Source organism: Salvelinus alpinus, chromosome 33 (assembly GCF_045679555.1).
Source record: "Salvelinus alpinus chromosome 33, SLU_Salpinus.1, whole genome shotgun sequence".
NCBI classification, from domain to species: domain Eukaryota; kingdom Metazoa; phylum Chordata; class Actinopteri; order Salmoniformes; family Salmonidae; genus Salvelinus; species Salvelinus alpinus.
Genome location: NC_092118.1, coordinates 4,383,574 through 4,395,784, shown reverse-complemented (window position 1 = coordinate 4,395,784; position 12,211 = coordinate 4,383,574). Strand labels below are relative to the sequence as shown.

At 41.7% G+C, this 12,211-nt stretch overlaps 1 protein-coding gene across 3 annotated transcripts in view; it reads left to right on the top strand.

Moving 5' to 3' along the window:
• syt14a (synaptotagmin XIVa) overlaps window positions 1–12,211 on the top strand; it is a 201,603-nt gene that overhangs the window by 145,358 nt on the left and 44,034 nt on the right. For all 3 annotated transcript variants that reach the window (XM_071380789.1, XM_071380790.1, XM_071380792.1), the window contains exon 5: window positions 10,950–11,221. In XM_071380789.1, the coding sequence (XP_071236890.1) occupies window positions 10,950–11,221 (272 nt within the window). The remainder of the gene's footprint in view (window positions 1–10,949; window positions 11,222–12,211) is intronic.

Sequence of the window (12,211 nt, the reverse complement as noted above, 5' to 3'; positions counted from 1 at the left end):
AATCTACACACAATACCCCATAATGACAAAGTAAAAACAGGTGTTTAGACATTTTTGCATGTAAATTAAAAAGTAATAATGAAATATCACATTTACATAAGTATTCAGACCCTTTAATTAGTACTTTGTTGAAGCACCTTTGGCAGCGATTACAGCCTCCGGTCTTCTTGGGTATGACGCTACAAGCTTGGCACACCTGTATTTGGGGAGTTTCTTCCATTCTTCTCTGCAGATCCTCTCAAGCTTTGTCAGGTTGGATGGGGAGTGTCTTTGCACAGCTATTTTCAGGTCTCTTTGGAGATGTTTGATAGGGTTCAAGTCCGGGCTCTGGCTGGAACACTCATGGACATTCAGAGACTTGTCCCGAAGCCATTCCTGCGTTGTCTTGGCTGTGTGCCTAGGGTCATTGTCCTGTTGGAAGGTAAACCTTCGCCCCAGTCAGAGGCACTGCACGATCTGGAGCAGGTTTTCATCAAAGATCTCTGTACTTTGCTCTGTTCATCTTTGCCTCAATCCTGACTAGTCTCCCAATCCCTGCCGCTGAAAAACATCCCCACAGCATGATGCTGCCACCACCATGCTTCACCGTAGGGATGATGCCAGGTTTCCTCCAGTCGTTACGCATTGGCATTCAGGCCAAAGAGTTCAATCTTGGTTTCATCAGACCAAGCGAGACCATGAAATATGAGAGTCCTTCAGGCGCCTTTTGACAAACTCCAAGCTGGCTATCATGTGCATTTTACTGAGGAGTGGCTTCCGTCTGGCCACTCTACCATAAAGGCCTGATTGGTGGAGTGTTGCAGAGATGGTTGTCCTTCCCATTTCCACAGAGGAACTCTGGAGCTCTGTCAGAGTGACCATTAGGTTCTTGGTCACATCCCTGACCAAGGCCATTCTACCCCAATTGCTCAGTTTGGCCGTACGGCCAGCTCTAGGAAGAGTCTTGGTGGTTCCAAACTTCTTCCATTTAAGAATGATGGAGGCCACTGTGTTCTTGGGGACCTTCAATACTGCAGGAATTTTTTGGTACCCTTCCCCAGATCTGTGCCTCGACACAATCCTGTCTCAGAGCTCTACGGACAATTCCTTCGACTTCATGGCTTGGTTTTTGCGCTGACATGCATTATCAACTGTGGGACCTTATATAGGCAGGTGTGGGCCTTTCCAAATCATGTCCAATCAATTAGATTTACCACCGGTAGACTCCAATCAAGTTGTAGAAACATCTCAAGGACGATCAATGGACACAGGATGCACCTGAGCTCAATTTCAAGTCTCATAGGAGAGGGTCTGAATACATATGTAAATAAGATATTTCTGTTTTTTATTTTTAATACATTTGCAAACATTTCTAAAAACCTGTTTTCGCTCTGTCATTATGGGGTATTTGGTGTAAATTGATGAGGAGAATAAAATATGTAATCAGTTTTAGAATAAGGCTGTAACGTAACAAAATGTGGAAAAAGTCAAGGGGTCTGAATTCTTTCCGAATGCACTGTATACTATAGTGTGTAGTATAGTATTCTACAGTATACTACAGAATTCTATAGTAAGCACAGTTGTCTAACAGCTTCGCCCTCTTGGCTTTGGATGTTCCCGCGCCGTCTTCCCCCTATCCGGACTCCTTCCCAGCGAGATTCTGCCTCGGACTCCCATCCTCCACATTCCCGGGGGGACTCGGCCTCGGATCAGCTGCGCTCCTCCTCTCACCGGACCTCAAGGCTGTCTAACACACTAGCTCCTCCGTCAGCCACAAGGGTTTTGCATCCGGCTCAAGGCACAAAGACTGACTGACCTCCTCTGCCATCTAACCAGCCATTATCATCGGCAGCTCTATGGTGAGAAACATCTCAGTTCCTGGGGCAAAAACATTGTGCTATACTGGAGCTAGGGTACGGGACATCACTAGGCTGCTTTAGGATTTTAAAGAACTGATTGGAGCTATGAAAGACTCCAACAATCGTCCAATTATTTCAGGCCCAGTGCCATCACTGAGTCGTGGCAGTGAAAGATTCAGTTGGTTGCTGACACTACACGACTGGCTACGAGTCTACTGTAGCTCTGTTGGAGTTACTTTTGTGAATATTTTCGACACCTTTCAGAAGGAGAAGATGCTTTACAGAGAGGATGGAGTCCATCCAAATCACCTTTGTGCCTGGACTCGGTCCTCACATTTTAAGGCTGCACTGAGCCATTGACTTATCAACACCCCAAGTCCCACTCAGGTAATCCCAACCAGCAATTATCATCATACTGCAGGCCTGCAACAGGTACCCATCATTGACTCTTGTTTTAACCCACGTCCTCACTCGAGGCATAGAGCGAATGGTACAGTTCTAGAAAATATTGTATTTTACCAATTCAAGCTAGCTCTATGGTTTTTAAAAATTAGGGGTTACCAACTGAGAATAGTATGCTTGTACTAGAGACTCCGTCTGATTTGAAATCCCGCAGCTGTGGCATTGGACTGATTCATGTAAATGCTAGAAGTTTGATACAAAAATGGACTTTATTATAACTCTGGCCTCTCAAATTAAAGTAGACATTCTGGTAATATCTGAAACGTATTTAAATAATTCTGTGCTGGATACTGATGTGTCTCTAACTGGTTAGAATGTTTTTAGATCTGACCGAGTTGGCAGAGGGGAGGTGTCACCATATTTACAGAAGTATCTCTCATTACCTCTGTCCCTAAGCAATTTGAATGTCTTAAATGTCCTAAATGTGTGCCTTGGTAATAGACCTTTTTCCAGTACACGACACACTGACGTCACGCAGAGATGCGCACGACTCTTGGCTGCAGTAAGAAAGCCATTGCCATCTGCGCCATTGCCATCCTCTGGCGATAATACGGTCGGCATTTGATTGTGAGGTATTCTAGATCGGGTGAACAAAAGGATTTGAGTTCCTGTATGTTATCACAATTACACCATGAGTCGTTAATCATGAAACATATACCCTCGCTCTTCTTCTTCCCGGAGAGATGTTTATTGCTGTCTGCGTGATGAACTGAGAATCCAGCTGGCTGGACCGATTCGGACAGTATATCCCTAGAGAGCCATGTTTCCGTGAAGCAAAGTATGTTGCAATCCCTGATGTCTCTCTGGAAATAGACCCGCACCCTGAGCTCGTCAACTTTATTATCCAGAGACTGAACTATAATTTTTTTCCCTCTGGTTGCACATTAAACATGTTGATAGAGATTTGGTAGAACTGATTTAAGTTTCCCTGCATTAACGTCTCCGGCCACTAGGAGCGCCGCCTCTGGGTGAGTGGTTTCCTGTTTGCTTATTTCCTTATACAGCTGACTGAGTGCGGTCTTAGTGCCAGCATCTGTCTGTGGCGGTAAATAAACAGCCACGAAAAGTATAGCTGAGAACTCTCTAGGCAAGTAGTGTGACCTGCAATTTATCACAATATACTCTACTTCAGGCGAGCAAAATCTAGAGACTTCCTTAGGAACATGGTGTGTAAAAGCTGATTTAGCTTGTCTGTTCAGATTAAGATACCTGGCATTGCCACAATTATCTGTTCCTTCCTGCATGTTTCCACCCATCTAATTTCCTGTAGATTGTGAGAACATGATGTCACATACTGAAGTCGCACCCAAACGGCTCTTATCTATATGCCCAGACTTATGACTAAGTCACATAAGACAAGCCTGTATCAGCAAAACATACTAACATATAGCAATGGACAATTCTCTAAGTAAAAACAGCATAGAAGGTCTAATTAAACAGTATAGAATGCAATGAATATTACATTTCCACCACACTCTATCACAAAGTCCACCGTTTCACGGAGCCTCTGCCCTAAGGTCAAAATGGCCTCAATATGAACCCTATTAAGGTCTTAAGAGTACTTTGTTATCAGAATTATTGTCTATATTATCTGGGGGTTTATTTAGTTGGATATAACATTATAAAGTTATTTTGATATTGTTTGGAATGAATTTACCCTATTTTCTTCTAACTGTATATCTGGATGGCAGCCAAATGGCCACCCTGGTTGACTGACAGGCTTCCCAGACTGCCTCCAATCTTTAAAATGTTCCTTAAGGTATCTAGTATTAGTGTACCAACTTTGATACTTGTATCATAAAATGGAACAATTATTTCACCTATCCGCTGGACTATAAGGTTTTACCTTAAGGAATACGTTTCCCTTACCTAAGGGTATTTTTTAAGGGTGTTGCATTGAGGCCCTCAAACATGTTCTTTGTTAAGGGAAATTTAAGGGTTTTACGGTAGTTTAAAGGTACATTTGCCAGAAAGAGTCTCTGGTTACCATGGAGATGACCTGGTTCACTGACTGAACATCTCATCAAAGAGATTGCATTTATTTGGGGAGATCACAAAATATAACTTCTACATTCAAGACAGGAGGAACAAATTGTTTCAGAAGATAATAAAATAAAATAATTGTACTTTTCTCTCTCTCTCTAACTTACAGAGTAGGTAGCTAGCTAGCCAGCTAGCAATGTAGCCATGGATTGTGCAATTCCATTGTTTATCTAAGTAGCTTGTTTTTCTTTGGAAACCAGGGAAAAGGAAAGTTTACATTGATGTCCATGCTGAATAAAGCACTTAAGAGACCTCATGGGCAACCTTAACTTTTGCACCCTTAAATGTGTTTAGCAATTGACTTAAAGTTAAGAAAACATTAAGAGAAAAGATAAGGGAGAAATGAACTTAAGATGTTTTATGCAGCCGGGCCCAGAGCTTACCAAAAATAAAAAATGTAAAATCATCCTACATAGGTTCATGCAGATAAGACATTTACATTTATTTGACCTATCAGAAATAGCATATTCTAAGGTTTCCCAACAAAAAACTACATTTGCAAAACAACTATACAATTTTTGCAGATGGGCTCTTTTTTTCAAAATATCAATTTCTCCAAGAATAACAGCGGTTCCAAGCGGTCAACATGTGAGCACTCGCTGCAGTATATAGCTTAGGCTACTAAACGTGTGGCTCATTTGGTAGAGCATGACACGTGCAATGCCAGGGTTGTGGGTTCAGTTCCCACGGGGGACCAGTACAAACAAATATGAACATTTAGGAACTCAGTACTGTAAGTTGCTCTGGATAAGAGTGTCTGCTAAATGACTAAAATGTAAATAAAACTTTAAATACTATTTTCTTTTGAAATACATTTTCTTACATTCAAAATGTTTCTTAAGACCTGCCAAAACGAAATAATAATGGATTTCTTTGAGATGGATTTAACCATTTTATTATGGTGTTTTTAGTGATTTTTTTTTTTTAACTAATGAAACAGCTATTGTTTTCTTTGGGGAGGGAAATATTCTAATGTTACCTAAGACCTTCATAAACACAACCAAATAATTATTTGTGCAATATCATATATTCAATGTATTTAGTACTGTTAAAATGGCCCAGAATGGGATGGCTTGAGACACGGCTTGTAATCAGAGTTCCTGTGGTGTATTTGATCTATGCATGTGCTGTCACAACTCCCTCTTTGGCGCCAGAGAAGGGAGTTCGGAAAATCAGAAAGTATGCATCTTAGATATAGTTTTCACATACAAACATTATATGTCCGAACTCAGAATCAAATAGGCTCCCAAAAATGATATGATTGCTGTGATAGAATTTTATTTTGATTGCAGATTTTCTGCATTTTTCAAAGTAGTATTTTTCATGTAGCCTGATTATCAGCTGTCCATGTAAACCGGATAGTAAGGGAAATTGTTCTTCTTGCAAAGCATGTCAATGTTTTAATCTAACTATTATATTAATCAGAGCATTCACAATAATCCTATTATTGAATGCATGTAAACGCACTTATTGTACCCCAACTCCTTGCACATAACATGCATGGCTCACATCATGAATCTGATAGTGAGTGCCTTCCGCAAACCTTTTGATCAGCTGAACACATTCATGCTGAGCTCTTTGCAGATGTTTTACCAGGCAGGGGCATGCAAAAGAAGATACCTTACATTTCTTACCACCAAACTGGTAGGATTGACGAGCGCTACCATGGCACCCAATCCATGAGCAACACGCTGGAACTCGTGATTCTCAGCAGTGCAGTACCACTCAGTGCAGTTTGGCACTTCATAGAGAGGGAAACACAGGTATGATTCAAATCTACATGCATTCTTCTTTACAATGCAAGCAATTGATAAATCAAATGTAATCTCAGTTGGTAGAGCATGGCGCTTGCAACGCCAGGGTTGTGGGTTCATTCCCCACGGGGGGACCAGGATGAATATGTATGAACTTTCCAATTTGTAAGTCGCTCTGGATAAGAGCGTCTGCTAAATGACTTAAATGTAATGTAAATGTAATGTAATTATGATTTAAAGTAATTCAGGTCATTATAATTATGCAGTTAAAAGAAATAGGCCTACATGTTTTTTTGTAATCCATCATGGCATTGGACAGTGAGTATAACTATATGTTCCTCTTTTTTATTCATTGTCATTCACAGGTGTGGCCCGAAGCGATTCAGCTGAACATCATGGCCGATAAGTTCAAAGTCATCCCGCAGTTTCTCAACATCTTCCAGAGTAGTCGTCCTGTGACAACAAAGCTCTTTCACTACTTGGGGGACTTGCAGAGGAACATTGCAGCTATCAAAGAGCGACAGTATGGAGGCTTCTTGACACTACGCTGACACAGTTGACGACTTGCCGTTTGTTGTGCAAAACATTTTTTTGGAACACTGTTGAAGACGCGTACAATAATGCAGAAGAAAAACTCACAAAGTGCGAGTCAGATGGACAGCCTGCCATAGAGTTCCTCCAAGGAGTGAGGGTGTTTGATCCACATCACATTGCGTTTATGGATGACAGAGTGTCTAGTTACAAGGCTGTTCCAGGCTTCAGTAAGAGGAGCACCCTGGCCAAATGCTACAAAGATGCAGTCTCAAACTCATTTGATGCTGACTGAAGCAGCAGTATAAACAAGCTCGTGTTGATCGCTGATCAACCTCCAACAACAACCTACGAGCCTTGGTCTTCATGTACCACAACCAACAACTATGCAGTGGAGCTATTGGTATGGAGGAGGATAAGGAGGATGAAATGCATAATGACATTGAAATGTAGACCTAGATTAGCTAGGCTCTCACCAACTGTTATGTTCCAAAAAATAGTTGTGTTTGTTCAAAAAAAGAAACAGCCCAAAATAGCATTTTGTCTCTTATTGTTATCATGGAATATGTAATTAAGATTCATGTCTTAACCCAATGAGTCCCACAATAACGCTGGAGCATTTTGAACTTGTAACCCATTTGAAACATTGTGTGTTTAAAATGGGTTACAGACATCTGGGTTGTACCATTGAATTTGTCTATTTCTTCTGCATCTGTAGATAACAACAACATAAGTCTGTGTGCTTAACGGGGTCTGAGCTAGAGCGATGTTTGTGAGACAAGGGCGGATCCCGAAGGGGTCTTTAAAAACATAACTGTAGCTATCAGAGCTCAGGAGAAGACCCAGATGCAGACAGTTCGAAGTAATACAAGTTTATTACAAAAACAGGGGGCAGGCAAACGACAGGTCAAGGGCAGGCAGAGTCTGAAAGGTCAGGGCAGGCAGAATGGTCAAAACCGGGAAAACTAAAAAACAGGGACTAGAGAAAATTACGGGGAAAATGCTGGTAGGCTTGACGAGACAAGACAAACTGGCAACAGACAAACAGAAAACACAGGTATAAATACACTGGGGATAATGGGGAAGATGGGTGACACCTGTGGAGGGGTGGGTGGAGACAAGCACAAAGACAAGCACAAAAATCCCAGGACATAGTGTCTATAATACTGTAATAGGCTCATAGTTTTATGTTTTTATTATTTTATTTAACCTTTATTTAAACAGGGAGTCACATTGAGATTAAACATCTATTTTACAAGAGAGCCCTGTACACATTACAATAAAAACAGAATATTAAAACATACAAGTGTATAAAACAATGTAATTCAGCACACAATTAACAAAAATAAACATTTAATTAAAGCAATCACATTCAACTACATAGAAGTCCTCAATCAATAATTTGACCTGCCTGAATGGCAACAGTACATCTAGCTGCAGTGAACTCTGCATATTGTTCCACAAATTAGGGGCAAAAAAACTACACGCGGATTTTCCTACATCTGTGAAGACTGAAGGGATCTCTAGTGTTATCCATTCCTGAGAATGGGTTTGGTAACTTATGATTCTTATCTTAATTAATGAAGTTACATATAGATGGAGTTTCTGTAAGATTGCTTTGTAAATAAATAAAAGAGAATGCAGCTCTCTTCTTACAGACAGAGAGGTCCATCCCACATTTTTATACAGACTACAATGATGAGTCCTAAAATTGTCCACTGTGATAAAACGTATTGCGGAACGGTAGACTGCGTCCAAGGGTTTTAAAATAGAGGTTTCCGCATGCAGGTAAACAATTTCACCAAAATCCAATACAAGGAGAAACGTTCCTTGAACAATCTTTCTCCTATTTTTAAAACTAAGGCATGATTTATTTCGATATAAAAAAAACAATCTTGGTTGCTGTCACAAACTCCACAAAGATGTCAATGACTAGTTGGATATTTATTTCCCAATGTGTAAACTATTTCAGCATTCATATAAATTCGTTTTTTTCAGGTTTTTCCTTTTGCTGGACCTTATGTCAGATTGTATTGTGTTCTACTTGTAGCCCTGGTTATCATGAAAATAACATTGTAAAACACATAATTGTGAGGCTATATTTAAGGGTGGACATGCAGATAAATGAAAGTCAGAAAAATAATATGTTTTTTTTGCAGGGGTCTCTGGACTGATAGGGTTAATTGCAGATTGGACCCCAGGTGTTTTTCTTGGTTTTTATGTACACAAGCCTACCAGACAAGCTAAATGACTTCTATGCTCGCTTCGAGGCAAGTAATACTGAAACATGCATGAGAGCATCAGCTGTTCCGGACAACTGTGTGATCACGATCTCCGTAGCCGATGTGAGTAAAAGACAGGTCAACATTCACAAGGCCGCAGGGCCAGACAGATTACCAGGACGTGTACTCTGAGCATGCGCTGACCAACTGGCAAGTGTCTTCACTGACATTTTCAACCTCTCCCTGTCTGAGACTGTATACCAACATGTTTCAAGCAGACTACCTTAGTCCCTGTGCCCAAGAACACTAAGATAACCTGCCTAAATGACTACCAGCCCGTAGCACTCACGTCTGTAGCCATGAAGTGCTTTGAAAGGCTGGTCATGGGTCACATCAACACTATTATCCCAGAAACCCTAGACCCCACTCCAATTTGCATACCACTAACAGTCCACAGATTATGCAATCTCTATTGCACTCCACACTGCCCTTTCTCACCTGGACAAAATAAACACCTATGTGAGAGTGCAGCTCAGCGTTCAACACCATAGCACCCTCAAAGCTCATCACTAAGCTAAGGACCCTGAAACTAAACACCTCCCTCTGCAACTGGATCCTGGACTTCCTGACGGGCCGCCACTAGGTGGTGAGGATAGATAACAACACATCCGCCATGCTGATCCTCCACTCGGGGGTCCCTCAGGGGTGCGTGTTCAGCCCCCTCCTGTACTCCCTGTTCACTCATGACTACACGGCCAGGCACGACTCCAACACCATCATTCAATTTGCCGATGGCACAACAGTGGTAGGCCTGATCATCGACAACAACGAGACAACCTATAGGGAGGAGGTCAGAGACCTGACTGTGTGGTGCCAGGACAACAACCTCTCCCTCAATGTTATCTAGAGAAAGGAGATGATTGTGGACTACATGAAAAGGAGGACCAAGCACGCCCCCATTCTCATCGACGTGACTGTAGTTGAGCAGGTTGAGGGCTTCAAGTTCCTTGGCGTCCACATCACCAACAAACTAATATGGGCCAAGCACACCAAGACAGTCGTGAAGAAGGCACAACAAAACCTATTCCCCCTCAGGAGACTGAAAAGGTTCTACAGCTGCAACATCGAGAGCAACCCGAGCATCCTGACGGGTTGCATCACTGCCTGGTATGGCAACTGCTCGGCCTTCAACCGCAAGGCACTTACAGGGTAGTGCGTATGGCCCAGTACGTCACTGTGGCCAAGCTTCCTGCCATCCAGGACCTCAATACCAGGCGGTGTCAGAGGAAGGCCCTACAAATTGTCAAAGACTCCAGCCACCCTAGTCATAGACTGTTCTCTCTGCTACCGCACGACAAGCGGTACCGAAGCGCCAAGTCTAGGTTCAAGAGGGTTCTAAACAGCTTCTACCCCCAAGCCATAAGACTCCTGAACATCTAATCAAATGAATACACAGACTATTTTTGCAATGCTCTTTTGCGCTGCTGCTGTTCTCTGTTTTTATCTATGCATTGTCACTTTAATAACTACCTACATGTATATATTACCTCAATTACCTCGCCTAACCGGTGACCCCGCACATTGACTCTGTACCGGTACCCCCTGTATATAGCCTCGCTATTGTTATTTTACTGCTGCTCTTTAATTATTTGTTACTTTTATTTCTTATTTTTTAGGTATTTTTCTTAAAATTGCATTGTTTGTTAAAGGCTTGTAAGTAAGCATTTCACTGTAAGGTCTACCTACACCTGTTGTATTCGGCGCATGTGACAAATAACATTTGATTTGATATGTAGGTTTAATCTTTTTAGTACCTACAAATTATGGGGGGCATATATTAAAAAAATCCTGGAGGGACTGCCTGTATATCAGTGTTTCACACTGAAAATGTGATCCAAGAAAGGACTAGCAGAAATTAGATAGAACTGTCAAATGAATTTTTAAGATTGGCTTGAATTGGACAATACACCAAATCAATCCCTTACAATTGTAGGAGATTGTCACTCAACAAGGGGATAGGAAGAGACAGGTTTGAGCTTGAGCCTGCCAAAGTCATTTTGTTTGTGTTTGATGATCTCTTCTCCTTCCCCCCCAACCAGCGAACTGCATCCAGAGGATGAGGCGAACGCCCCCGCTGGATGAGCTTCAACCACCACCGTACCAGGACGAGGACGGCTCCCCGCGGATGTCCTACACACCATCAGACCTGGGCGATGCCAAGTGCAACCTGTCCCAAAACAGCGACAGTCCCCATCACTCCTACGGCAAGTGTCCGAGCGAGGCCAGCAATGGACAGGAGACAGAGAGTTACCTAAACAAGGGGTATGAGGAGGACGTACCCAGCGACAGCACAGCTGTGCTCAGCCCAGAGGTGAGAGACACCACGGGCCATACCGGAAAGACATAACCAGTAACATATTGGAGAAAGTTTTTCCTGAGGGCCAGTTTCCCGGACACAGATTAAGTCTAGTCCTGGACTCAAAATTATTTTCATTGGATATGCTTAGCTTTTTAGTCTAGGGCTAGGCTTAATCTGTATCCAGGAAACCGCTCCAATGTGTTTTGCCACATTTCTATAAAACATACCGTATAAAGTATGTAGGCTACATCTAAGATAAATGACCACTTGAGTTTGTATGCCAATGATGCAAATTGAAGAGTGAATCAAACATAATATGGTCATTTGTTCAACATGTATTTGTAATATATTTATTTTTGAAAGATGTGAGGCATGTTTGTGATTATCATATGTCGGTGTAAAATGTCTGAATCGGAGATGAGATCAGACACTAACATAAAATAAAAAGGTGTAAACTGAGACTCTGTGATATGGCGTGACCATAAACAGTGGTGCAAATAAGGAAAGTACAGAGAGAGTGCTGAACAAGAGGCTGATCGTGTCACAGATATTGTGAAGCATTCGTGCATTTACGCAAAAGTTCTCTCCACCCTCGTGCAATGTGAGAGCGGTGTGAAATTAAATGCTGATGAGATTAGCCTCTTGCCTTGTACACTCTTAGAAATTGTGCTATCTAGAACCTACAAGAGGCCTTCGGCTGAATGGAGAGATAGAACACATGGAAGCACACAAAATATCATTGAAGACAGTGAAACTGACCTCAGTTTTTATCCCTACAGATCGGTCGGTAAATCAATACTCCAGGGTGAAGTTTTAGACTGCAGGCCTTAATGCTAAAAACATTTTGGGGTAGACTTTATAATAATCCCATGTAATAAAGCATTTATAATTGATTAGTAAAATGTTTATTCCTAAATCACTAATCATATTTTTGCGTGACTGTTAAGTGTGGGATATTTATACTTTATAATGACTAAATAAATGTTTTGAGTGACCAGTTGA